The 25,722-nt window shown below is 39.8% G+C and overlaps 2 protein-coding genes across 2 annotated transcripts in view; one reads left to right on the top strand and one right to left on the bottom strand.

Annotated features, from left to right (window-relative positions):
- Positions 1–25,362, bottom strand: part of PREX2 (phosphatidylinositol-3,4,5-trisphosphate dependent Rac exchange factor 2) — a 138,206-nt gene extending 112,844 nt beyond the window's left edge. Inside the window, exon 1 of the mRNA XM_032222719.1 lies at positions 24,931–25,362. Coding sequence (XP_032078610.1) covers positions 24,931–25,071 — 141 coding nt within the window. The 5' untranslated portion in view covers positions 25,072–25,362. The remainder of the gene's footprint in view (positions 1–24,930) is intronic.
- Positions 2,804–5,306, top strand: LOC116512375 (rho GTPase-activating protein 44-like). Its single transcript, XM_032222840.1, is given in 3 exon segments — positions 2,804–3,579; positions 4,395–4,489; positions 4,492–5,306. Coding segments are annotated over 3 exon segments (1,686 nt in total).
- Positions 25,363–25,722: the final 360 nt, after the last annotated feature.

Here is a 25,722-nt window from a genome sequence, read left to right as displayed (position 1 = left end):
GGTTTTATTTTTTTTAATATTTATCAGTCTCTCTTTTATTCCATACTTCTGGTTGAAAGGCTATTCTATGTCATGCTAAACAAATGCATATTCTAGTGGCGGTGGGGGCTCGTTGGCATCTTCAGCAGCAGCCCTGCCTCCTGTGAAAAAAACCGAAGATGGAGCAGATCCACGCAGATGACGTTGCTGCAACATGACTGGAGGAGAAATTCTGGGAGTTGAAGTCCACAAGGCTTAAAGCTGTCAGGTTTGAAGACCCCTGGGGTTTTTTTCCTAAAGGGTTAGGGGTGCGAGGGTCTTGTAACTTGACAGCTTTAAGACTTGCACACTTCAATGCCAGAGTTTCTGAGCCAACATTTTGGTTGCTAAGCAGGATCGTTGTTAAGTGATACTGATATTATATAACACTTTTAATTAAGCGGGTCCCTTGAATAAACATAACTTTGAGTTTCAAATAACACTGATTTCGTTGTTGTCTTAGGTGACATCTGTGAAAAAAATTCAGGTGCTCAGGCATGAAAATGTGCCGCTCAAACACTATACTTTTCCGCTCACACTGAAAAAAAATTAGAGGGAACATTGATTAATAATTTAGTTTATTCTTAAATTTATACAATTTGAGGGCTACTAGAAATTAGGACCATAAAGCAAAATTAGATAGCAACAAATTGAGACTTCTGTTTCCCTTTCCTGGCATCTACTGATTATTTGAAGTTTTGTAACCCAGATTTGGTAACTCTGCTGAAATTTTCATTTCAACATTTCAGATTTTTTTAGGGACCTCCCTGAGAACCAGATTTTATGTGAATTTCTCACATTTTCCTCAGAAATCACCTCTCTAGAGTTCTGCTCAGTCTGGATTTCTGATACATAATTTTAACTTTAATGTATTATATACTAATGCTGAATTTAATTTGGTTAGGCGTAATTAAAACTAATTGGTTGCTATGATTTAGATCAGTGGTAGTCAACCTGGTTCCTACCGCCCACTAGTGGGCGTTCCAGCTTTCATGGTGGGCGGTAGGGGTTTGCTGTAACTCTGCTTCATAAATTTTATAAAGTAAAGTTACTTCCCTATTTTATAAATCACCATTACTGTGGAACTGGTGGGCGTTAGAAAATTTTAATACTCCCAGAAATACAAAAGTGGGCAGTAGGTATAAAAAGGTTGACTACCCCGATTTAGACATAATAAACTAGCAAACAATATCTTCACTGATTCATTGGCTAATAAGATTGTTGACATAGATACATTGGTATAACTCTAAACTTCAATAGAACAAATGAATCTATAGCCTGATAATGACAATTTAAAAATTCTGCTTTATTCAGATCTATCTTTTAAACTGTTCAATTTCATATATTATGTAATGGCCTAAAATTGCAATGTGAGCCCCTGTTCTTATTTATTCATTCATGCATCAATGGTTGTTTTTTTCCAGGATTTTATGTTTTAAACTTCACTTCCCACCAATGATAAAATGCTGCCAAATGGTAGTCTCCACATTGTTGGGCTAAAATATTCAAAGAGCAGCATGTTCTGCTTCTTACATTACACTAAAATAGAGATACAATTTCTTCTTTCAATGGTAAATCAATTCTCAAAGGTTGTGCTATTATTAGGAACAAGGCCACATTATGGTACTTGTTTAACTTGGATAAAAACTGTTCTTCTCTTCTCTGTCCAGTTGTCAGTGATGAGAAGCAGCCAGTATCTCTTAAGTCAAGCTGTCACAGGTGTCCAAACACTAGCCACTATCAGACTTACCAGATGGGTTGGGAAAAAATCTATATCACCACTAGACAGCAGCAAAGTGATTCTGTATAGAAAACTGTAATTTTTGCTGCCTTCTAGTGGTCATTTTCTTTTTTCAACAGATAATACGCTGACTACAAGCACGCAGACCACAAAATATTGGAATATTGCAGTTTTGGTTGTCACAATATAATAAAGATGTTGAGACTCTAGAAAGAGTACAAAGATCATCAATATAAATGATTAGGGGACAGAAGGCAAATGATGAACAGTTGTAAGAATCAGATATGTCTAGTTTAATTAAAAGAAAGACTAGGGGTGAATGATAGCAGTGTTCCAATATCTAAGAGGCTGTCACAAAGAAGAAGGGGTCAACCTATTCTCCAAAGCATTTGAAGGCAGGACAAGAAGCAATGGTTGGAAACTAATAAGGAGAAATCCAAGGTATCCTGACAGTTAGAACAATTAATCAGTGGGACGGCTTGTCTCCAGAAATTGTGGGTGCTTCAACACTGAAAATTTTAAAGAATTGTACAACCATTTGTCTGAAATGGTATAGGGTTTCCTACTTGAGCAGGGGGTTAGACTCCAAGGTCCCTTCTGCTATTCTGTTAAATCTCTCAATATATAGATTACTATAAGGGAACAGTTTGATATTAAAGAGTTTATACACCAATGTAACTTTGATAGCCCCTCTTAATGACTGACAGCATTACTTTTCTTATTCCCTGACATCCAAAAAGAGAAAGCAAAATACCTTAGTTTGAGTTATTATTTACCAATGCCTTCCCATTTTAAACCGAGAGAGAGAGGGAGAGAAAGTGACGCCGCTGCGCACCGAGAGGATGCAGGAGGCTGCGCTGTTGCTGGCCGGCTGCTGCCCTCCTCCTTTCCCGCCGTTGCTGCAGTGCTAGAGTCCTCCTTCACTTTCTACCCTGCAGAAGAAGGGGCCATGTAACAGCCTTCCTCCGCCTCTCCCAGCCCGGGATAGCTTCCAATCCTCCCACCTCCTTCGTTCCCCTGTGCTCTCCGGCCAAGGGCGCAACCATGAAGAAGCAATTCAACCGCATGCGGCAGCTGGCCAATCAGATAGTGGGCAGGGCTGAGAAAACAGAAGTTCTGAATGAAGATCTTTTGCAGGTGGAGAAGCGTTTGGAGCTGGTGAAGCAGGTCTCCCACAGCACGCACAAGAAACTGATGGCATGTCTTCAGGGGCAGCAAGGATCAGATTCTGATAAGCACTCAAAGAAATTGCCTTTGACGTCACTTGCTCAGTGCTTGATGGAGGGTTCAGCTATCCTAGGAGATGACTCCCTGCTTGGGAAGATGCTGAAATTATGTGGAGAAGCAGAGGACAAGCTAGCTCAACAGCTTATCCACTTTGAGCTGCAAGTTGAAAGGGATGTGATAGAACCATTGTTTGTGTTGGCAGAGGTAGAAATCCCAAATATTCAAAAACAGAGGAAGCACTTAGCAAAATTAGTCCTGGACATGGATTCATCAAGGACAAGATGGCAACAGTCAGCCAAGTCTTCAGGTTTGTCAAGCAACTTGCAGCCTTCAGGTGCCAAAGCGGATGCTCTCAGGGAAGAGATGGAGGAGGCAGCAAACAGAGTGGAGATTTGCAGGGATCAGCTCTCAGCTGACATGTACAATTTTGTGGCCAAAGAGATAGACTATGCAAACTATTTTCAGACTTTAATAGAAGTGCAAGCAGAGTACCACAGAAAGTCATTAGCACTTTTGCAGAATGTGTTGCCTCTAATCAAAGCACAGCAGGAAGCTTGGATTGAAAAGCCCTCCTTTGGGAAGCCCTTAGAGCAGTGATGGGCAACCTTTTTGGCGTGGTGTGTCAAAAATCGGCAAAAAATCGAGCATAACTCGCGTTGTGTGTCACTTTGACAAAAACATAATTTTGCGCAATTTATAGTTTAAACTACAAAAATGTATAATTGCAATATATAATTGTATTTAATAAACCAAAAACAAATTATTTAACATACCTGCTTAGTAACTTCTTTGTTCATCAGTCGATTTCGTATGTTGCCCTTGATATTATTGAACTTGTTTGGGGTGCCGTGAACCAGGGCTGTGGAGTCGGCTGCTTCCAGCTCCACGTCCTCATCAACATGCCGCTCCAGCCCACCCCTGCTATGAATATTCCTAGTGACGCGAGGGCGAAGAATATGAATATTCATAGCGGGGGCGGGCCGGAGCGGCATGTTGATGAGGACGTGGAGCTGGAAGCAGCAGACTCCACAGCCCTGCCGTGAACTGAGATAAGTGTGGTGCGGTCGTAACCGACAGTCCCAGGAGTAGACTCTCTGTGCCGGCCTGACTGGAGAGAGGCGCGCACTGTTCCCGCGCTCCTCTCCTGCGGGTCCTCCCTCGCCGCGCTGATGACGTGTGTGCGCACGGCACGCACGCCTTACCAGCAGCCCCTGCGCTCAGAAAGGGGCGGCGGCGATACAGTAAGTGAGTGTGGGCGGGGGAGATCACACGTCCCGCCCCCCCTGTTCCTCCAGCACAGATTCTTTCATCCTCGGCGGCCGTGCAGGAGCCGAGGATGAATCGCATGAAATCCTGTGCGTGTCACCCCAAATGGCTACGCGTGTCAGCACTGACACGCGTGTCATAGGTTCGCCATCACTGCCTTAGAGGAACATCTGGCTTTCAGTGGCCGGGAAATCTCCTTCCCTATTGAGGCCTGTGTCACTATGCTCCTTGAATGTGGCATCAAGAGGAGGGTCTCTTCCGAGTGGCTCCCTCTGCTTCCAAATTAAAGAAGCTTAAGGCAGCATTAGACTGTTGTGTTGTGGATGTTCAGGAATATTCAGCAGATCCCCAGGCCATTGCAGGGGCACTGAAGTCCTATCTTCGAGAGTTGCCAGAACCACTCATGACCTTTGAACTTTATGAAGAATGGATTCAAGCCTCTAACATTCAGGACCAAGACAAAAGATTACAAGCACTATGGAATGCCCTTGAGAAACTGCCTAAGGCCAGCTACAATAATCTAAGGTACCTGATCAAATTCCTCACAAACTTAACCGAGTACTAAGAGGCAAACAAAATGACACCAAGCAACATAGCCATTGTGCTTGGGCCAAATCTCCTCTGGCCTCAGACAGAAGGAAACATCACAGAGATGATGGCAACAGTCTCTCTACAGATAGTTGCAATTATTGAACCCCTCATCCAGCATGCTGATTGGTTCTTTCCTGAAGACATTGAATTCAACTTGACTGGGAACTATGGAAGCCCTGTGCATGTGAACCACAATGCAAACTACAATTCTATGCCGTCACCTGATATGGACCATGCCAACCACAAGCACTCTGATCAGACCCGACGACCACTCAGTGTGGCCACAGGCAACATGATGCTTGAGTTCTACAAGAAGGATGGCACTCTGAAAACCAAGGAACTCTCACTAGTGTCTGGGCAGAAAGGAAGCCCAGTTTGCAGCAACACAACACCAGGTGGTGGGACTGCACAACAGCCCCCAGGTCCTACAGCGCAGCTATCCACAGAACAAAGTCCATTTTAAATAAACCTAAGCAACATGCGTTTATAAACAGATACCATCCTGACTATACACAACCTTTTTATGCAATTTTACTACCATAAAATAATTCAACTGGCATAAAAATATGTTTGGGAAATACTGCTCATTTCTCTACAAACAAGAAAATTGGGAAATTCACTTTATTTTTTTGTATTTTGATTGATGAATAAGAGTTATTTCTTCCCTGAATTTAATTTTTACACAAGTTAATTTTTTGGAAAGCAAGCAAACATTTTAAATACACATATCTGACATAAAGGTTTCTATTAGCAATGATACAGTGAATCAAAATATATCCCTTTCTTAAATAATAATCTGAATGAAGTATTGTATAATTTATAGATGATTCCAATACATATTAGAATATAGGTGGTTTTCTCTTACAACTTGTATAGTTGAACTTTATTTTTAAAAGTAATAAACTTATATTAGAAATATCCAATTAACATATGAGCAGATACAGAAATATGCATTTACAATTAGAAAATTATTTAAAACATCTGCATATCAAAAACAAATATTTTTAGGCTGAAAATGTTTAACTGAAAGCTGTATTATTCACCACTCACTCTGTAAGACAGCTCATTTTACATGCTTATTCTGGATACTTCATCTTCATTCCAAAACAAATCACCTAAGTTAATATTAACAAAAATATTCAGATTTTATCAAATCCTTACTAAGATCCTCACTGTATAATTGTATCTCAATAAACCATCTAGGTTGAGAAATTAATAAAAAATAGTATTTCAAAACGTTCTTCAAAAACTGTACGTAATATTAGATGCTATATTTGATATAATTGTCCTTTGATCAGTGAAATAAATCAGTTGCTGTAAATAAATTTTAAAAAAGAATGCTACATCTAATCATGCATGAATTTAGAAAAAAGTTGTACTGCAACCAAAAGAAACAAGTCTCAGTTGATTGCCGAGTCTTGACAGTTTTAATTCAGATGTGTGAATTAAATTGTATTTGAAATGTACCTCATTTCCTTCTACCTCTTAATTAAGAATTGTTTCTTAACTCAAAAATGTGATTTACATTCTAAAGAGGTTGTTTAGAAGGATTCCTCACCTAATACAACATGTCTGGATGTGTGTTTCCATGTAAATACTGTATGTGTGTATATATAGTGGTCCTCATCTAGAGCCACACATTCAGCAACCCCCTGAAGTTACAAAGACACTGAAAAAGGAGACTTATGGTTGGTCATTCAAATTGCCTCTGTCAAAGCATCCCTGCAGTCATGTGAGTGAGATTCAGGTGCTTGGCAACCAGTACACATTTACAACACTTACAGAGCCCCACAGCTGTTTGTAATTAGCTAGCTTCCCTCAAGCAAAGTCAATGGGAAAGTTGTGGTAAAGGCTAGGATTTACTGACTTCATGGGTAGGCTTCAACGTTGGCTTCATCTTTACTGTCCTCATTGGAAATTCCATAGAGGTCCATGGGGGGGGGGGGGAGGGAATATATTTGATTTTAAATCATCAACCATGATTCACAAATTACCAAGGATTGCAGATAACAATTGTTATTTGATGCCAGAGTTGAAACTTGATCAAGATCCTATCCTTGTATGAATGAAATTAAGACATTGGAAAATCTATGTTTATGTTGAAAATAAAAACATAGATGTTTTGGATAATATAACATAAAACAACAACATCAAAGTTTGGAAAATCTATGTTTATGTTTCAACCATTCTAAACTATTTTAAGTACTTCTTTTTTTTTTTGGTTCAAAAAGTTTTATTTCTTTTAAGACAAACATTTCATCATTCCTCAATCAGTGAGACATCGAAGTACAATTTTTTGTATGTCAAAATAATTCTAGTTTACCACCAAATTCTTGTCTAGCCTAATATATACCCCTCCCTCCCTCCCTCCCTCCTTCCCCCCAACCCCCCTCCTCCTTCCCCCCCACGACTTCCCAGAACCCATACATGGTATGGATTTTTAACAAACACAGTCTAAAATCTATTGAGAAAAAAAGAAATAAAGAAATTAATAACATTCTACATTGACCTTAGCTTCTTCTTGCTGAACTAACTTTAAACAATTTAAATCATTTCTGATCTTAAACATAGGCTAACTGGAATTTCTTGGTCCCGTATTTATTTTGTACATAGTCAATCCATTTTTTCCAGTCTCGTTTATATCTCTCATTTGAGTGATCTTTAAGATATGCCGATATTTTAGCCATCTCGGCTAAGTTTGTAACTTTCAATGTCCATTCTTGAGTTGTAGGCAAGTCTTCCTTCTTCCTGTATTGCGCCACCAACAGTCTTGCTGCCGTTATTAGGTGCAGAATCAAGTTAGTCTCTACCACTGTAAAGTCAGTACATATACCTAGTAAGAATAACTGAGGAGTAAACTTTATCCTTCTTTTAAAGATATTTTGCATAATCCACCATATTTTTATCCAAAATGCCTTAACCTTTTGGCAGGTCCACCATATATAAAAATATGTAGCATCGAGAGAGCCACATCTCCAACATTTAGGCTGTAAGTTCGGATACATAGAAGCCAGCTTTTTAGGATCTAAATGCCATCTATAGAACATCTTATAAAATTTTTCTCTCAGGTTTTGAGCTTGTGTAAATTTCACATTTCTTACCCAGATTCTTTCCCATGTATCCAGCATTATTGGTTCTTCAATGTTTTGAGCCCACTTTATCATACAATCTTTAACTAATTCTGTTTCCGAATCCATCTGTATTAATACATTATATATCCTCTTTATATGCATTAAGCTTTGATCTCTTATTTGTTTAAACAGATTATCCTCAACTTGAATAAAACCAATTTTTTGATCTATTTTCCACCTAGCCTGTAATTGCCCATACTGGAACCATGTTTGAACTACCTTCTCCTCTTTTAATACCTCTAAAGATTTTAATTGTAGTACCCCCCTTTCCAAGATATTTAAAAAGATTCTTATCTTTTAAGTACTTCTTAAAGCATCTCTTTTCAATTCGTTAAACCCCAGGCTTGCATGTCTAGAAGGCAGCAAGGATTACTGGTTGCATAAGAAAGAAGAAACTACAGATTTGTCAACTGTTTGAGACGTATTGTTCTCTTAATTTTTGAAATTTCTCTCAATGGACCTGTAGCACATGGGCATCAAACATGCATAGTCATGGTGGCGTCATATTACAACTTTTTCCCCTTCGCTAAACCGAGCTTGGGCGTGGCCAGAACATGACGTATCCAGCTCATGGGCCACAAATTTAACAGCCCTGCTATAGAATGCAAACTACATTGTGAGCACTATGTAAAAGTTGCATCCTTTCTAGTTAATTCCCTAATCCATTAACCCATTTTACAGTAATTTAGTCAATAGACTTGCTATGTCCTGAAAATACATTTACTCATTCCAATGTATCAAAATCTCTAATTTCTTTTACTGTATCAAGACTACTATAATAATTTAAATCCCAATTGCAGTATTATGTAATAGATTTTAGTGCTGGGTATTTGAGCAGGTAATCCTCACTTAATAATGATAATTGGAATATCTGTTGCTAAGCAATGCACTCATAATATGCCATGTCACATGATCATATTACATATCAATAGCAATCCTGACAATCCCTGTTGCCATTGTTAAGCAAGAATCGTGGGTCATTAATCAAAGACCATCTCACAATTTCTGCAGCATGCAACACCAAAGTCAGTGGTGAAGGTGGCAGAACGTTGCAAGTCCCAGGCGGTTCACAAACAGCCAGGAGGCAGGTAAGTGGCACGCACAAACAAGCAGTCTGGAACTAGCTGCTGCCAGGTGAGGAAGGGTACATATGTAGTTGCACATAAAAATGATTTGAGGCCTGCTGAGTGGCTGCTGCTAGGTGCAAGAGACTTATCTGAACAATTTATGACTTCAGTGGTGGCTCCCACATTCACCTTAACTGTGGGAAGCTAGCAGGTAATGTCACAAATGGAGATCACATAACTGCTACAATGTCAAAAGTATAAGCCAGTTTCCCAACACCCAGACTAGTATCATATGACCATGGGGTTCTGCACTAAGTGGAACTTCAAGAATTGGTCATAAGTAGCAGTCATTCAACATGGTCTCAAGTTTGAACAGCCGCTGAACTAATGGTTCAGGTTCACTACCTGTAAACATTGTTTTTAAAAAACCACACAGAGACATGCATACTTGTATTCTAGTCACACTGGAAATAGACAGACAGACAGACAGACAGAGAATTTGAAAGAAATAATGTGCAAGATTATTAATTTGGACTATCACTGGCTCAGCCTAATGTTTATCAGTTTCTAGTTGAACTACAACCCAAGGTTAAGAATAAATGGATCCTATTTTGCATAAAATTAATTTTATTTTATTTTAAGGAAGAAAAACAACTAATTCTAATTTGATATAGAAAACAGGTGGTGCTACTGAAACTTAATTCTGAGTCACCAAATATTCATTCATATTTTTCCCACACGTACAATAGACAAATTAAGAACAGTACAAACTAGAAGCAAATGGAAGAGATTTTGACTTTCTATGGTCATTGTGCCTCAACTTCCGTTATATTTACAAGATGCATCTGCCATACAAATGGCATGTTATGGAGTAAAGGAAAAGGAAATCACACAACCTTATCAAATAGCACAGCCATCTGAAGTTCTTCCTCTCCATTTAAAACAGTCACAAAACACGGTGAAGTTTTGAAAACTATAATGTAGTCATCAATTACCATACAAATTATTCATACTTTTATGAACAATGTTTATAGAATGTTGATGTGGAACATGTACACAGATAAATAATATACATAATGTAAATTTAAATCCAAGTTACCTTTTGATTTAAATTAGGAAAAAGGCTTGATAGATTAAAAAAATACATTGTATTAACATAACAAATTTGGTCCTCCATTTCTGTGTTATTTGCAAACCTCTGTGTCCTTAATAATTCATGTGGCAAAGGGGAAAATACTTCTGTTCACAAAGGTGTTATTTATTATTCTCTTGATAACTCTCTCTCAAAACATATATTTTTCAGAATAACCCCATCAACACAAATGCATTTGTTTTACAGATCAGCTCGCATACTGTCACGGAATAATGCATCTTGTCTCTTGTGTGCTATCATCTGTGGACTTCATTACTGATCCTGACACTGTTATTAAGAGTTATAGTGAACAGCCTATCTCTTATACAGCATATGCCTATCTACATCAAAATAGAGATTTTCTATTTTTTTTAACAGCCTTTCCATGGTCCAGCTAGGAAGCAGTTATTTTCAGTAATAATGGAGAGGCTGACTGCTTGCAAAATTATCTCCTGAATCTGAATCTGCAAATCAGCTACAATACCATCTACTTTCTAAATCCATTGATGAGGAAAGTTCTCATAGGTCAACTTGGACTTATGCAACCTAATGGAAATAATTATTTATTTTCTTGGAAACAGCCCTCCAATCTGGACTTCATTATTCACTACTAGCCTATTTGTCAAGCTATTTTTAATCATGGGCTTGGTGAATCCCTCCCATGTGCATTTGGAATAGAGCCCAACAAGTCCCTTCCAAGAGTGGACTATGGAAGGACAGGTTGCCACCTATCCTCTTTTGTCCATTACGTCATGAGATACATTTTGGAGAGCTGATATTGCTCCTGTTATAGTTCCTTGGCCAATTTGTACAACTCAGATTCCTTGTTTACTATGGCCACCAGCAAGGTAAAAAAAGAGGACATAGCTAATGCTAGGAAACCAGACATCTGCCTCATTTGGTGTAGTAAAAGCCAACGCCTGTCTCTTAGACCAGGGAGGGAAAAGACAGTGCATTGTGTGCAAGTCACTCTTTCCTCAATGGGCTCAACCTCTCTATTGTCTAGAAAAGATGAGAGTTGGAGCCTAAAGGAGGCAAATAAAGTTGCTCTCCTCCTGAAAACAGTAACTCAGCACCCTTCTGGACACTCCCCATCGTCATGTTAGGTTGTCTCTGCTGAACATGCCAAACAGCAGAGGAAGTTCCAGCCTTCCGCTCTAACTTTCCTAACATTCAGCCATATGTGGAAAATCCCAAGGAAGGCAGCAGTGTCATCAAACTGAAGCAGGGATCAACAAGATCCCCTAAGATGCAGAATCATCCTACTGCTACATGGACTATAGCAACACCTGGCTGGCAACAATATACAACTACACAAATACTCACACAAACAATCAACATCTTGGCAGCATCTGAGAAACAAAAAGCAAACAAGTTATTGCGGGATGGGTTTATGTTTTAAACAAATAAAAAAAATTGCAAGTTTTTGAATCACCCAGAATTAAAAAGATTTGCTGCAAATTTCTCTCCTGATGTCTGGGGCTGACTCTCTGGTTAGGAAAAGAACACAAGTATCTTTAAATTTTAATCTTTTTTCAATATTTTTTATTAAAGGTGCAGTAAAATTTAACTATAATATTTATCAGCATACTTATATAATGCCCTTTCCATTTAGCCCAAATTTGCTTCATCACTCCCCGAACAATTAAACATTGTAAAACATTTAAAAAGCTTTTAAACATTACCAGAAAAAGTAATCTCTTATTCAGATATCAAAATTATGTAAATATTACAAACTAATCTAAATTAAACTAAATTAAATATTACAAACTAATCTAAATTAAACTAAAATACTTAATTCTGTTAAATATTTCCCCCCAAAAACCCCTATGTTTCAATATCAGTCTTATCTGAGAAAAAAATGGTTGGTCCTTTGATTTTGTATTCTGGGAAAGAAGTTCATCGCTCATAGATATTCTGCCTGAATGAATTCATTAGTAAATGAGTATTAGAGTACAGGTAGTCCTAAACTTACAACAATTCATTTAGTGACCATTTTAAGTCCCAATGGTACTGAAAAAAGTGACATAAACTTTTTCACACGTACGACCATTGCAACATCCCCACGATCACGTGTTCAAAATTCACATACTTGGCAACTGACTCATACTTATGACGGTTCCAGTGTCCCAGGGTCACACAATTAACTTTTGCAACCTTCTGACAAGCAAAGTCAAGGGGGAAGCTGGACTTAGTTAACCACCTTGTTACTAATTTAACAAGTGCAGTGATTCACTTCACAACTGTGACAAGAAAGATCATAACATGGGGCAAAACTCACTTAAGAAATGTCTCTCTTAGCAACAGAAATGTTGCACTCAATTGTGGTCAAAAGTCAAGGACTACCCGTATTATTCAACTTCCAATATTCTTATATTAACTAATCTACTTGTCAATAAGCTTAATTAATGAAACAATGTGAATCTTTCTTTCTGGGTCATATTCTGCTGAAAGGGACTTGACACAACTATTTCTGCCTGTAGCTCAGGGAAAGAACGACAGAACTTTTGGTTGAACAAGCTTGAATGGGCTACTAGAATTGAAGAAGTAGGAGTAGTGATTTGTTTTGAACTGGGAAATTAAAGCTTCTAAATGTCAGACTACAGGCTGCAAGCGTGCACTACAGTAATGTGATTCAAAAAACTTCTATCGGTTCTGTGGATGTGGCTTGGTGGGCATGGCAGAGGAAGGATACTGTAAAATTTCCATTCCCACCCCACTCCAGAAGAAGGTTATTGAAAAATCCCCATTTCCTCCCCATCATCTGGGACTTGGGAGGCAGAGAATAGATGGGGGCAGAGGTAGTATTTACAGGTTCTTCAAACTACTCAAAATTTCCGCTACCGGTTCTCTAGAACTGGACACAACCTGCTGAATACCACCTCTGGTGCACTGTGATGAGGTCCTAAGATAAAAATTAGAAATGTAAAATCTCTTATGCCTCTTTTTTATCTACATAATTTGAAGTTTTCAAAAACTTAAGCCTCCCTTAAATTTATCTTCCCATCATTCCACATTAAAGACAGAAATTGGTGGAGATTTTCCTCCTGTCTCATGACATTTGCTGCAAGGAGAGAGAAATAAATTTGGACTATTCATCAGCCCTTTTCCTTAACTCCTTTGTATATGAGAGTGCCATATTTTGACAGCATACTTCCTGTGGCAAGATAATAATCAACAATGAGAGCCACATTTTTTAAGATGTTAGTATAGTTTTGCAAAAGATTCCAAGACCAGTGGACAGTATTTCAGAGGAGCTGCAAGGAACAGCTTTTAATATGAATCACAAATAGAGGCAATAAAATAGTCTGGGAAACACAAAGAATGATTGAAAGCTTATCTTGCCTGCTCTAGGACATTTTATTCATTTGATTGATATCCACCTTTCAAAGAAATATTCAGGGCAGAAAATGTGAATGATGCAAATGATACTGACAGAAAGCAATATGCTTCTTACAATTAATTTAATATAAATGTATATGTGGCTCACATAAACTTGTAGATGGCAGAAGTCATATTGACTATTAGTTACTTTAAAAAGGTAAAGGTTCCCCTCGCATATATGTGCTATTCGTTCCCGACTCTAGGGGGCAGTGCTCATCTCCATTTCAAAGCTGAAGAACCAGCACTGAACAAAGAAGTCTCACTGATCATGTGGCTGGCATAACTAAATGCCAAATGTGCACAGAACGCTGTTACCTTCCCACCAAAGATGCTTTCTATTTTTTCTACTTGCATTTTTACGTGCTTTCGAACTGCTGGGTTGGCAGAAGCTGGGACAAGTAACGGGAGCTCACTCCATTACACGGCAGTAGAGATTCGAACCACCAAACTGCTGACCTTTCTAATTGACAAGCTCAGTGTCTTAACCACTGAGCCACCGTGTCCCTTCATTAGTTACTTAGGTATCCACTAGCTGCATTCACATGACTGTTTTGGCCCAGTCTAACACTACTCCTGCATAAATACTCAACCAGCATTAGATGGTAAGCAATTTAACAGGAAGCATCTATCTTGGCAGAGAGCCCAACAAACACAAGGAAAGGTTTCCTGGTTTTGTTTTGTTTGGGGGAGAAAAGTCCCTTAAAACCACCCTAAACGCAGTGAGAAAAAGTCTGCTCATCTGCATTTCTTCTCTGTCCACATTACAACCCTTATGACAATGAAATAGCACTTGCATGTGTGAAAAGCTAAAACAATGCTAAAGACTTTTTTTTTGTAGATTATCTACTCTCTGCAGTAGTAAGGAGAGTTAACCCTATATAGTTTTTATATGCTTTTATGTGTTCGTATATTGTATTTTGATTTTTGCTGGTGTTTTTTTAACTTGAGATGTTGAAATTTTGAAATAATAAATATAAAATATACATGGTGAAATAATAAATATAAAAATAAACAACAGAATAAATCATTTCCTATGTTCAGGTAACATGGCTTACCGGGAGAATTTAACCTAAAACATGATTGTTTTGGATTCAAGCTAATTTTCCCTAATTGTAGTACAGACTTCCTGTGACATGCTAATCTCTTTTAACCCACTCTAGCTTTATGCTATATTCACACAACTTCACAGACCTAGAATAGCAAATAAACAATCAAATTATTTTCCCTTTGAAGTGTTTTTTAGAATACATTTAGCAAATGTTTACTGTCCCCTATATTTTTTCTTCTAACAAGAGCTTTTCCTTAAAAACATGAAGCAAAGAATAAGACATTGTTTCTTACATTGAAAACATTTTTAAAATAATTGTATTGCTTTTAATTAAGAAAACAAATGAAAAAAAATAAATGAACATAACACAAAGGTACATACTGTATATTATCGAAAAAACCCATAACAAATGATTAAAAATAAGTAAATAAAAACAAAATTTAAAATTTAAAAATTTAAATATATAGAGTCATTTAACAGTAAACAATTAAAATTATGTATATAATTGTCAATTGCAATTTGTGCATATACACACACATATATATTTCATTACACTTATGTAACTATCATTTTTAACCTACTGTTTTTTATGTAAACGAGACCTATATTTAGTTACACATATCCATACAAAGCCTCCATCTATAAGCAATCCACTCAAAATTAGCAAGTATAATCAGGTCTTCAGACCATTAAATAAATGGGGCCATATATTTATCTTTCCAACGTTGCAATATCAGTCTATTAACTATGACACACAGAATTTATGGTATCCAGTAGTCATATAGTATATATTAGGTATTCAAGACAATATTAGGTTTAGTTTTTGAGACTTCCAAGGAGTAATGGCAGACTAAAACACTTTTGCTTTTAGTGGAACCAACTATAATGGTGGAAAGTGGAGCTGATGAAAGGAATTGGAATAGTCCAGATGGCTCCTTATAGATGGTACTTGGGATCCTCCCAGACGGGGCCGGCAGCCGAAGCCAGAGCCGGAAGAAGATCCGATTGGCTCTGGCACGGCTGCCGGCCGGCGGGAGAATTACCGCCGTCCGATTGGTTCCTCGCCTGACAGCTGTCAGTATAAATAGCTGTCAGGCGGGCAGTGTTCTGTTCCGTTTCTGTTCTTGTCAGTTGTTCTAGTTGCAATAAACTACTTTTGAGGAACCCTCTCCTGCGTTGTCTGTGAACATAAAACTGGGGACGAGGATGAGTGACACGGACCCCATCCACGTCCCCGCCACTGCAGCCACTTCTGTGTTCACCGCATTCCGTCCTGAGGCGGAATCGTGGGATGTGTTCCTTGAACACTTCGAGGTCTTCTTACAGGCTCACGACCTGACCAGCCTGTCTGAGGGAAAGAAGAGGGGCGTTTTTCTACACTACTGTGGCCCCGAAATGTTCGCCACTGCACGAGCCTTATCAGCCCCTAGGCCTGTGCACACCATTCCTCTGGACTTGCTCTTGGCCAAACGTAAAATACATTACGAGCCTACTCCTTCTCGTTACGCTCGCCATCAATTCTTCCGGCGGTGCATAAATAAAGCCATTTTATGTTCAACTAAATTATGTACTAGTCCTTAAATTTCTATGTTGTCTAATAGCATAATCCAAGGGTTCAAAACAAATATAAAAGAGCCAGGGTAAAAGCCGACATTGTTGTTCAGTTCCTTTAAATAACAGAAAAGTAGCAGAAAACACCATTGACCTTTATTTCAGATGTGGGTGATTCTATAATAGCTTGATCCACTTTATGAATTTCAAAAGAAATCCAACTCTATTTAATATAGCAAACATACATTATCTATATATTTGGTCAAAAGCCTTTTCAGCATCTAATGATAAATAACAAAATGGTCTTCATTTTTATTCAAGCCTATTCAAGTCTAACCTAATATTGTCTACTGCTTATTTTCTATAAACCCTGCTTGATTTTTCTTAGTAACGAACAATAACATTTGCTGTAATCTATTTGCTGTTCAACTCTTTGTATCAACATTAATCACTGAACGATTAATAGATGATAATTAGCACACTAGGTGTGATCTTTACCTGCTTTTGGTATAACTGTAATATAAGCCTGACTAAATGCCACTGATAAAACACCATTATCAAATATATCTTCATATAATTGACAGAGTTTGGGTACTCTAAATGTTTTATGTCACTCTATAAATGAACCCATCCAATCCTGGCATTTTTATCACTAACAATTTTTAAAGTTTTTTTGTTTAATCCCTTCCTCAAATAGGGGGGAAAATAAGTTATTTTAGTGTATCATCTAAGTGTAGTGGGTTTATATTATGAAGTAAGGCCTCTATAATTCTCATCCAATAATTCTGATTTGTTACATAGTTCTGAATGGAATTTTAAAAATTAACAATTTATATCTCTTAGTGTTTTATATATTTTATCTCTTTCACCTCTAATAATTGGAATCATTGTCCTACCTATTGAAATAAGTATATTTAGATTTTCAAGATTTATTTAAAAATTATCTGTTGAACCTTTATCTATGAATGCCTTTATAATTTAGTCTTTTTGTATTCAAATATGGTACTACTACTAATACTATTACTATTACTATCAACACAAGAGCTGTAAACTTACCTCAACAGCTTCATTATACAATGGCAAGCACTGCACTAAACTATAGACAAGTTAGCTATGATTTCATAAGTAAAATGAATTGAATAAGTTATAATTGTTTGGCTTCATATGATACTATTCCAGGGATTCTCAAACTGTGGAAGTATTGTGGCCTGTCAGCCACCGGCCCCTCCAGCAACCGAATCGGAGTGAGAGTCAGGGTCAGCATTAGGGCAACCTGGGAGCTCCGAGGGGCAAGAGGGGATGGAGATGGCAGAGAGAGAGAGAGACAGAGGCGGAGCCCGGGCCAGCCCTCAGCCCTCAGATGGAGAGTCAACAGTCCCCAGGACTGGAGGTGGTTGATGACAAAGAGGAGGAACAGCTGCGCAGAAGGCAGAGGAGAGCAGTGGAAAGCTGTGGGGCGATCCTGGGGAAGGAAGAACCACCGCTGCTAGCGATGCCCCACCCTAGGATAAAAGTCAGGGGATGGAGATGAATAGATGTGTTAGAAAACTATTCTTCTTCTGGTCGGATGGACTTGTTAGTCTGTGAGAGAAACTTTTTGACGGGGCTGCCAGCACTCCTAATAAAGGAATCTTTTGAGCTAATGTCAGAGGGTTTGTTGTGTTTGGGGAGCTTGGTCAGAACAGGAACATGATCCCCTGGGGGAAGGTCCTATGCCTCCCCCCCCCGGAGGGGTTGTGAGTTTTTAGGTGTCCAGATGGGTCAGAAGGGAAGAGACAGAGATTGCAGGTTCCGCAGAGCTCTGATCCGAAAGAAGGCAAGAGACAATAGCATGTGGCACATAGCCAATACAAAGGAAATGAGGAGGAGAGAAGAATGAGGAGCACTCTGAGAAGCACTTCCTCAGAGCTGAGAAGCTAGCAAGGCACTAAAGCAGTGGTGTCAAACTCATGTCTTCATGGCAGTGTCATGTGACATGTCAGGACTTTTTCCTCCTTCGCTAAACTGGGCGTGGGCATAGCCAACATGTGACACATCTGGCCCACGGGCCAGGAGTTTGGTAGCCCTGCATTAAAGTCTCCACTTTTTTTAACTGCTGCCAAAAATTGCACATTTGCTCAGCATCATCGTCAGCAGCTTTCAGCAGCATGAAGTCCTAGATGGCAGAAGCAACAGACAGAATCTGTTTAGGGCCCAAACAAACTTAGTCTCCATATCACCAGAGAGTCCAATGTACCATGAGCCAAGAGAAGGTCTCTTCTCCCCATCCCCACCCCCGGCTGCCTTGGTACTTCAACCTCCTCCAGTTTTACCACTTCTCATGCTAGACACACGTCTCCCAATTTCTCTTCCTTAGCCACCCATATAAGTTTCAGAGTTCTTTAGGAGCCTCAAAGGTTTCCAAGTGTGACATAGCCATTTTCCTTATATAGCAAAGGGCCTGCACATTTTTATTTCAGGAAGTACATTTCCCCTGTAGCAGATTCCCTAACTTTTCTCAAGAAATTACAAGGATTACATCCCATTCCCTCTCAGGAGGGTGATTGCACCTGCTTGATTGTTTGCTATGCTTTGAATCTAACTAGAATGATCAGAATATCAGGAAGAAAACAAGTTACACATTCCCAGCCTTCAGAGTTGTCTCAGCTTCCTTGGGCTATCTTCCATTCCCTTCCATCACTCCTTCTTTTGCTACTTCCTCTTCAGAATGCTCTCCGCATCCCCTACCTTCTCCTCCCTGAAACATTTGCTCTTTTAAAGAAGTTGGGAAGAAGGAATTTCATAGGGTGAATTTGTGCACAGGAAGAAAAATGCCTCAACCACTACCTCTTGAAAGCATTGGTGCCAACAGGATGATGAGGGTGAGGATGCATTGTATGCTGCTCCACTTTCAACAAATTTGGGCGGCTTACAACAATCAAATGAATTGGATAAAATTCCTCCCATCCAAATCCACGTAATCTCCAGGCATTAAGACAGAATCTTAACAGCCTTTAAGATTCTGGCCCAGAGTTGAAAGTTGTATTTGGGTATCATCAATATACCGATGATACCAAACCCAAAGCACAGTATGACTTTATTCTATGGTTTTGTGTAGATATTGAAAAGGAGTGGATAAAGAGACTAGAAATTTACAGAATTCTACAAAGGAGCGACCTGGAGAGGGATCTGTTGGACTCAGCAGAAGTCTCCTGTGAGTCTTTTCGTGATGCAAGATTAACAATGCAGCTGGGGCTTGTTAGTGGCGTCTTCTGGGGATAAAAGGACGGATGGTGCCACGCCCTGGTTGCAGGAGTCAACGTTCATTCGTTCATTCAACGTTCATTGATCATCGGTCGTGGTTTGTTTGTGAGAGACATTTGGAGAAGTGATTTGCTTTCTGTAACCCGGATTCAAGGAGACATTTGGAGAAGTGAATTGATTTGTAAGAGTTTTGTTTTGCATTCTGTTATCTTGTCAGAGATTTTATTTATGTTTATTTTTGGGCTCGCAGCCAGTCAGAGCCGAGAACTGATAAAGTTCTTTCCTTTTGAGTTTGTCTGCCTGTCGTCTGTTAACAAGTGAGGAAGGGGGGGGGGTCAGAACAGGGATCTATGCTCTCCCAACCAACAGCCACTGTAACTGGCCCAGACAAGAGAAAAGAACGACTATAAAACAGTACCTCCATTTCCCAACCATGGAGTGTCTGCAAAGAGAACCATGGTTGATGGTACTGAAGGCTAATGATCAAAGAGATCAAGGCACCATCTTCATCCCAACTGTCAGATGTTATCAATAAGAGTTGTCTCAATACAAAATTTCAGCCTGAAACTTGAATGAAACTGGCCTAAATAACCCATTTCCTCCAGGGTTCTCCTTAGCTGAAGACTGACCAACTTCCCAATAATCTTTCTCTTTCTCAAAAAGCCAATCCTCCAGTGGTAATTGTACAAAAGTACTGGGTCCAAGGGCAGCATCTTGAGAAGGCTGTGAACCATTACCACTTTCAAGGCAAGAGGTACCATCCCCTCCTTTAGAGAGGTTGATACACCACAGTCTGGACCCAACTATGAGTCCCCTCCCTGGCCATTTTTGCAAACCAAGACAGGCCCAAATTCAGTAAACAAGTGGCTGGGTTGACCACAAAGAAAAATCTCTCCACTGCCTCAGGAATCACTGGCTCAAACTCATCACACCATCAAACTATGCCCAGGTACCTCAGTCTGTCCTGCCTAATCAACATACAAATCAAAATAAATCTGAATGACATTATCTGTCAAATAGCTTAAATAATCTCCAGAATGACACAGTAGGCATTAAATTAACCTAAACAGAATTTCTGGATGGCTATCAGTGGACACAATAAGGACAGAAAAATATTGACATTTGGCTGCCATTATGGCCACGAGGTAATCCCTAATATGGCCTTTTATCAGTGTCCAGTCATACTTACTTCTAGTCTTCCTTCAATGGTGCTCCAGGCATCTTTTCCAGTGCTTCATTTCCTAGAGCCCCTTGATAAACCAAGGTGCATCCAAGGATTGATGAACAGGGAAGGGCTACAGAAGAAATGTATGATCCACAGTCCTAGCTACCCACCCATTCCTGGCAGCAACTAAGGCTTCAACCAAATCAGGGAAAATGACAACCTTATTCTGGAATCCTATTGGGTCAAGAAATCTCTTGGGGTGGACTGATCAAATGGGCCCTGTCTTCCTGAAGGAAGGGGTGAAGGATGCTGAAAAGCAGCCAGAAGGTTATCTGTTTATGACAAAAGACTAATGCTAATATCCTACACTGCCAGATCACTCTCCCAAGACAAAAGCTATCTCAAGACAAAAACCAGATATAATTGTATGGCCTCCCATGTGGGTCTGGCTACGAATGATGTAGGACTGTTCCATAGTTGCCTAGACTGCATAAACTTCTGAGCTTGCCCCAGATGGCAAGTTCAAGCACCAATAACCTGTAGGACTATGGCCTACCCATGAACAAAATCCAACAGCTCAGGCCAAGATGCTGCTAGGGGCAGCATGAAGGGTGATAGGCCACGAGAATCCCAACTTCAACCAGAATGCCTCCCATCAGGTTATCTGTGGAGGAGAGCCTCCAAAAGCCTCCGAAACTCACAGATAACAACATTCACTCCCTCTTATCCTGCTCTTCCTGCCAGTACTGAGTTCTAAACCTAGGAGGGCCCAATCAGATATCGGTAAAATATGACAAATTGGCACTCTCCTCCAAAATAAAATCATGGATAAGGGCAGCTTTCTTATACACTGAACTGGCATTCAAAAGCAACAGGTGAAGTCCAAGGTCGTTGAAGATCTAGCTGCCAGGGGCAGACACCGAGGGTAGAAACTGAGTGCCAGATGGCAGGACTGCTTTTAAATACCAATTTGATGTGCCTGCACATGGCCCATCTTTGAATTGCTGTCATATCCTTCTCTGCCCATCAACCATCAAGTTGGCCTTGCTTGCTCCACTCAGGTCCTCCCTTCCCATCCTACTCTGCTATGCTTTATTCCAGGTCCAGACACAAATCTCTAATCTCTTGCCACCACCATCACAACAAGACAATTCTTCTATAACTCACAAAGACCCATCAGTCATCTCTAACCATGCCTGCCTCAAGGTACTCAGTGGTCTGGGGGATCAAAGTCCCAGCAGGACTAGGGGGGAGGGTCAGGAGAGGGACACCAAACACACAAACAGAGAGAATGTAAGAAGGCAAATCAGAAGCCAGTCATTATACACTAACTGGCCTCTCCAGGAACAAGGCTTCAGCAGAAGTTTTTTCCTTTAATTGGCTTGCTGCCTGGTATGGGAAGGAGTTCAAACCCCACCATCTCCAGCCAACTGACTGGAACTGATGGGAATTGGCATTGGAGCCTTCTAAAGTATAGTGCCAAAAGGTTCACACATTTGGAGAAAGTGTAATTCTTCCAAGAGCTATTGATTTCCATATAAATATTGCTAGTAGTCATAATTGGAGTAGTACTATTAACCATATATGTATTCATTTGAGGGGATCCAAGCAGCATAAAGTTTGAAAACTTGTGCATTAATCCATAAACTATGGTTTAGAAATCACAGTGCTTGAGTTCACATAACATACCAAACATACCAAATCTAACCAAATTATGGTTTGTATGTGTTTCGTGATGTGGGCAAGAGATTTCAAAAGATACAGAAGAAGAAAATTGGTCTGATCATTTCATGGAGGATAGAAAATGAAAAAAAAGCTGACCATTAAAATGAGCAGAAAGTAATAATGGATGGACTGGTCAAAATGGGATGGAAGAGGGCATGGCATCTGGAAACTAAAACATATGAAGAAAGGTTACAGGAACTGGGCATGGCTGGCCTAGTGAAGAAAAGGACCAGGGGAGACATGATAGCAGTGTTCCAATATTTGAGGGGCTGCCACAAAGCTATTTTCCAAAGCACCTGAAGGCCAGACAAGAAATAATGGATGGAAACTGACCAAGGAGAGATTCAACCTAGAAATAAGGAGAAACTTTCTGACAGTGAGAACAATCAACCAATGGGACAGCCTGCCTTCGAAAGTTGTGGGGGCTTCATCACTTGAGACTTTCAAGAAGAGATTGGACTGTCATTTGTCAGAAATGGTGTAGGGTCTCCTGCTTGAGCGGAGGGAGGGGGGCATGTTGGACTAGATGACCTATAAGGTCCCTTCCAACTCTGTTAATCTGTTATATGCATTGTAATTCAGTTTGTCCTCTAAGTGGCTGAAGAGTGCATGAGCACTTGTGTCTCTAGAGGAATGAAATAGTTGCCCTGTTAGAGGCAAGGCTGAACAGTTTGAATGGTAAAATAGTTGAACTAAGTCTTATACACATTTGGTATTTTGCATGAAAAAGTTGAGAAACTATGGTGCTAAAATTTGGCACTTTCTGTGCCAAATTTCATTTGTGTGATTTTGAAGAATGTCTAGAAGCTACAAAATTGGGGCTGGTGCACTAGTTGTGGGTTTCTATTTTTTTTACTACTGGTTCACTCGCGTGCATGCGCTACACTTCTGCACATACACAGAAGCTTCCAGGTGGGTGGGTGGAGCCTCCCGCCACCGCTCCTACTGGTTCTCCCGATCCAGGCCAAACCGGGAACAACCCACCTCTGTGGTGGACCACGTATAACCTATGATACAGAGCTATGAAATGAGAGAAACAATGTGAAGAAATAGATCAGGATGTGTAATATGTAAATCCAGTGAAAACAAGCTGGGCTTCGATGTTCATCCCAGTAGAAACAACCCTCGAAAGTAACTTTCATGTAAAACCAAATGACAAATCTGAATGTTTTCAATTAGATGTACAATTTGTATTGATGTACATAGTCTACCAAAATTAACTTCAAAGTTATTTTATAGATCATATTTTACTTCATGTTATTTTCAGCAGACAAGCTAAGCATTTTCTCTCACATGATAATCAACAGAAAGTTCACATACACCAGAAAACTAAACAGGAAGTTTGCTATTTGAAATATTTCCCTTTCAGACAGGATGAAGCAGGGAGGAGGAAGAGGAAAAATGTGAAACCTATTATGGCAGGCACTCTACAAAACCAGCCAGATAACTTGATTACTTCTTAATTATGCAGCTAATAAGTCCTGAAGATGTTGTAGTTGGAAGATAATGTAGTTGATGTTTATATAATCCTGAAATTATCTTTGTTCCAAGAAACAGACAACTTTATCCATATGCAAAACCATATTCTATCTATTATATTGATTCTAGAAAAACAAACTGTCCAGGGAGTACATGAAATCAATGTTTTTAAAATTATCTTTTTTTAACACTTACTCAGACTTGTTCACAAAGTAAATCAAATAAGTGAACTGACTTATATATGATTAAATTGCAAGTGTAAAATACAATGTCTAAATTCACACATTAATCCAAAACTTTAAAACATAAATTTTGGATTACTGTGATGTGTGCGCATCTAAACCTCAGAGTTGGACCCAGACTTAATCAAAGTAAACCTATTAAAATGGTATTTTTAAGTATCATTAAACAATAATCACACAGACTTAAGTACAAAGGGCCATCTTAAGTGGCATTAACTTAAATGGGTTCAGTAAATTAAGTGCATTTCCCTGCCATGTTATTTTTCCTCAATAATCAGTCACCAACCATTACCAAAAGATTTGAGTAGGAGGATTTCAAAGGGGAATAAGAGAAGAAAGGGAAAATGCTACAGTACATGTGGCTTTAATATTGCATAGATGCTGTGTAGATCAACCACCTCCTTTGTACTTTTACTCTTTCTCTGGTTATCCCCTACCAGAGCACAGGACAATATAGAGACTTTAAAGTTGAAACTTCGATAGTTAACACCTCTGAAAACTCAGCAAACGTGATTTTTTTTCACCGCCTTAAGGCTCCGAAGTTATCTGCTAGGAAATGGCCTTTTGTAGGAAGCCCAGATTTCAGCTTGTTTGCTCCAAGCGTTACTTTTTTTCTTCCTGTTTACACATCAAGTCAGACTGTCCACGGCCACCAGAAATCCAAGATGCGCTTTTAAGATATGCGCTCCTTTCCAAACGCTGCTGGCCTCGACGCCTCAAAGGGATGGCAAAGCGGCATCTTTTCATTTCACATTAGTAGACTCTGCAGATTTATTACCTTCGCATTATCCCGCTCTCGGCTGACAAGCTTGGCAAAGGGGAGAAGGGGGAGGGGGACATACATACTTGCTATGCACAATTCTTTGTGCATAGCAAGCTAGGAAAAGGCCGGGGGGGGAGGGGAGAGAGATGTAACTCACCGACACCAAAAACTCCAAGGTGTTCACATAGTCGCGCTCCGTCTTCAGCAACTCGTTCAAAACGCACACCCGCAGGCGTAGCTGCTTCTCCGGATCCTTCCCGCTCTCGCCTTTCCCATCCCCTTTGCTTTCCTCTGTCATTATTTCTTTCTTCCCCCAAAACAAGCGCCGCTAGAACTTTTCTCTCTTAAGGCGGCCGGCAGGAGTCGGGAAAAGGCCCCCACTATCCGCCCTCCCGGACGAAGTTCAGAAAATAAAACAGTCCAAGCGCCCGCGCGCTTCCTTTAAGGAAAGGGCACCTCAGGGACTAAGACAGGCTCCCCGGCTCTGCAGCAACTTTCCTCTTCCCGCCCACCAGTAAGAGCTCTTTTTCCAGTAAGGAAGAAGGACTCTGCCTGTAGGAAATGAGCGGCCCCCTCCGTGGAGCAAAGAGGCTTGCAGGATCGCAGCAGGATCAGCCCTTGGACATTAATCAAACGCGTTGCATCCATGTGACTCCGAGCCCTTCCGTCGCTCGCGCCAAATCTCAGGAAAAAGAAAAGGAAGCCCAACCTTGGGAATGGTTGCGTGCCAACAGTGGCTTGTTTGACACACAAGCCTGTGTGCGCTGGACTTTGTTTTGCGCTAATTGGTGATCTCTCGGCTGAAGAGCTGCAACTTTAAAGTGCTCTAAACAAGATGAGTTTAAATTCTGAATTCTGACTCTGAATGTACTCTTCTTGGTGTATTAAGTGACTTGTAGGTCGTACCTCCTACTCACATATTCTTACTTGTCTCAAGTATTATGTAAAA

The sequence above is a fragment of the Thamnophis elegans genome, chromosome 8 (genome assembly GCF_009769535.1).
Source record: "Thamnophis elegans isolate rThaEle1 chromosome 8, rThaEle1.pri, whole genome shotgun sequence".
NCBI classification, from domain to species: domain Eukaryota; kingdom Metazoa; phylum Chordata; class Lepidosauria; order Squamata; family Colubridae; genus Thamnophis; species Thamnophis elegans.
The sequence above is the reverse complement of the archived record's forward strand: the minus strand, read 5'-3'. Positions and strand labels throughout refer to the sequence as shown.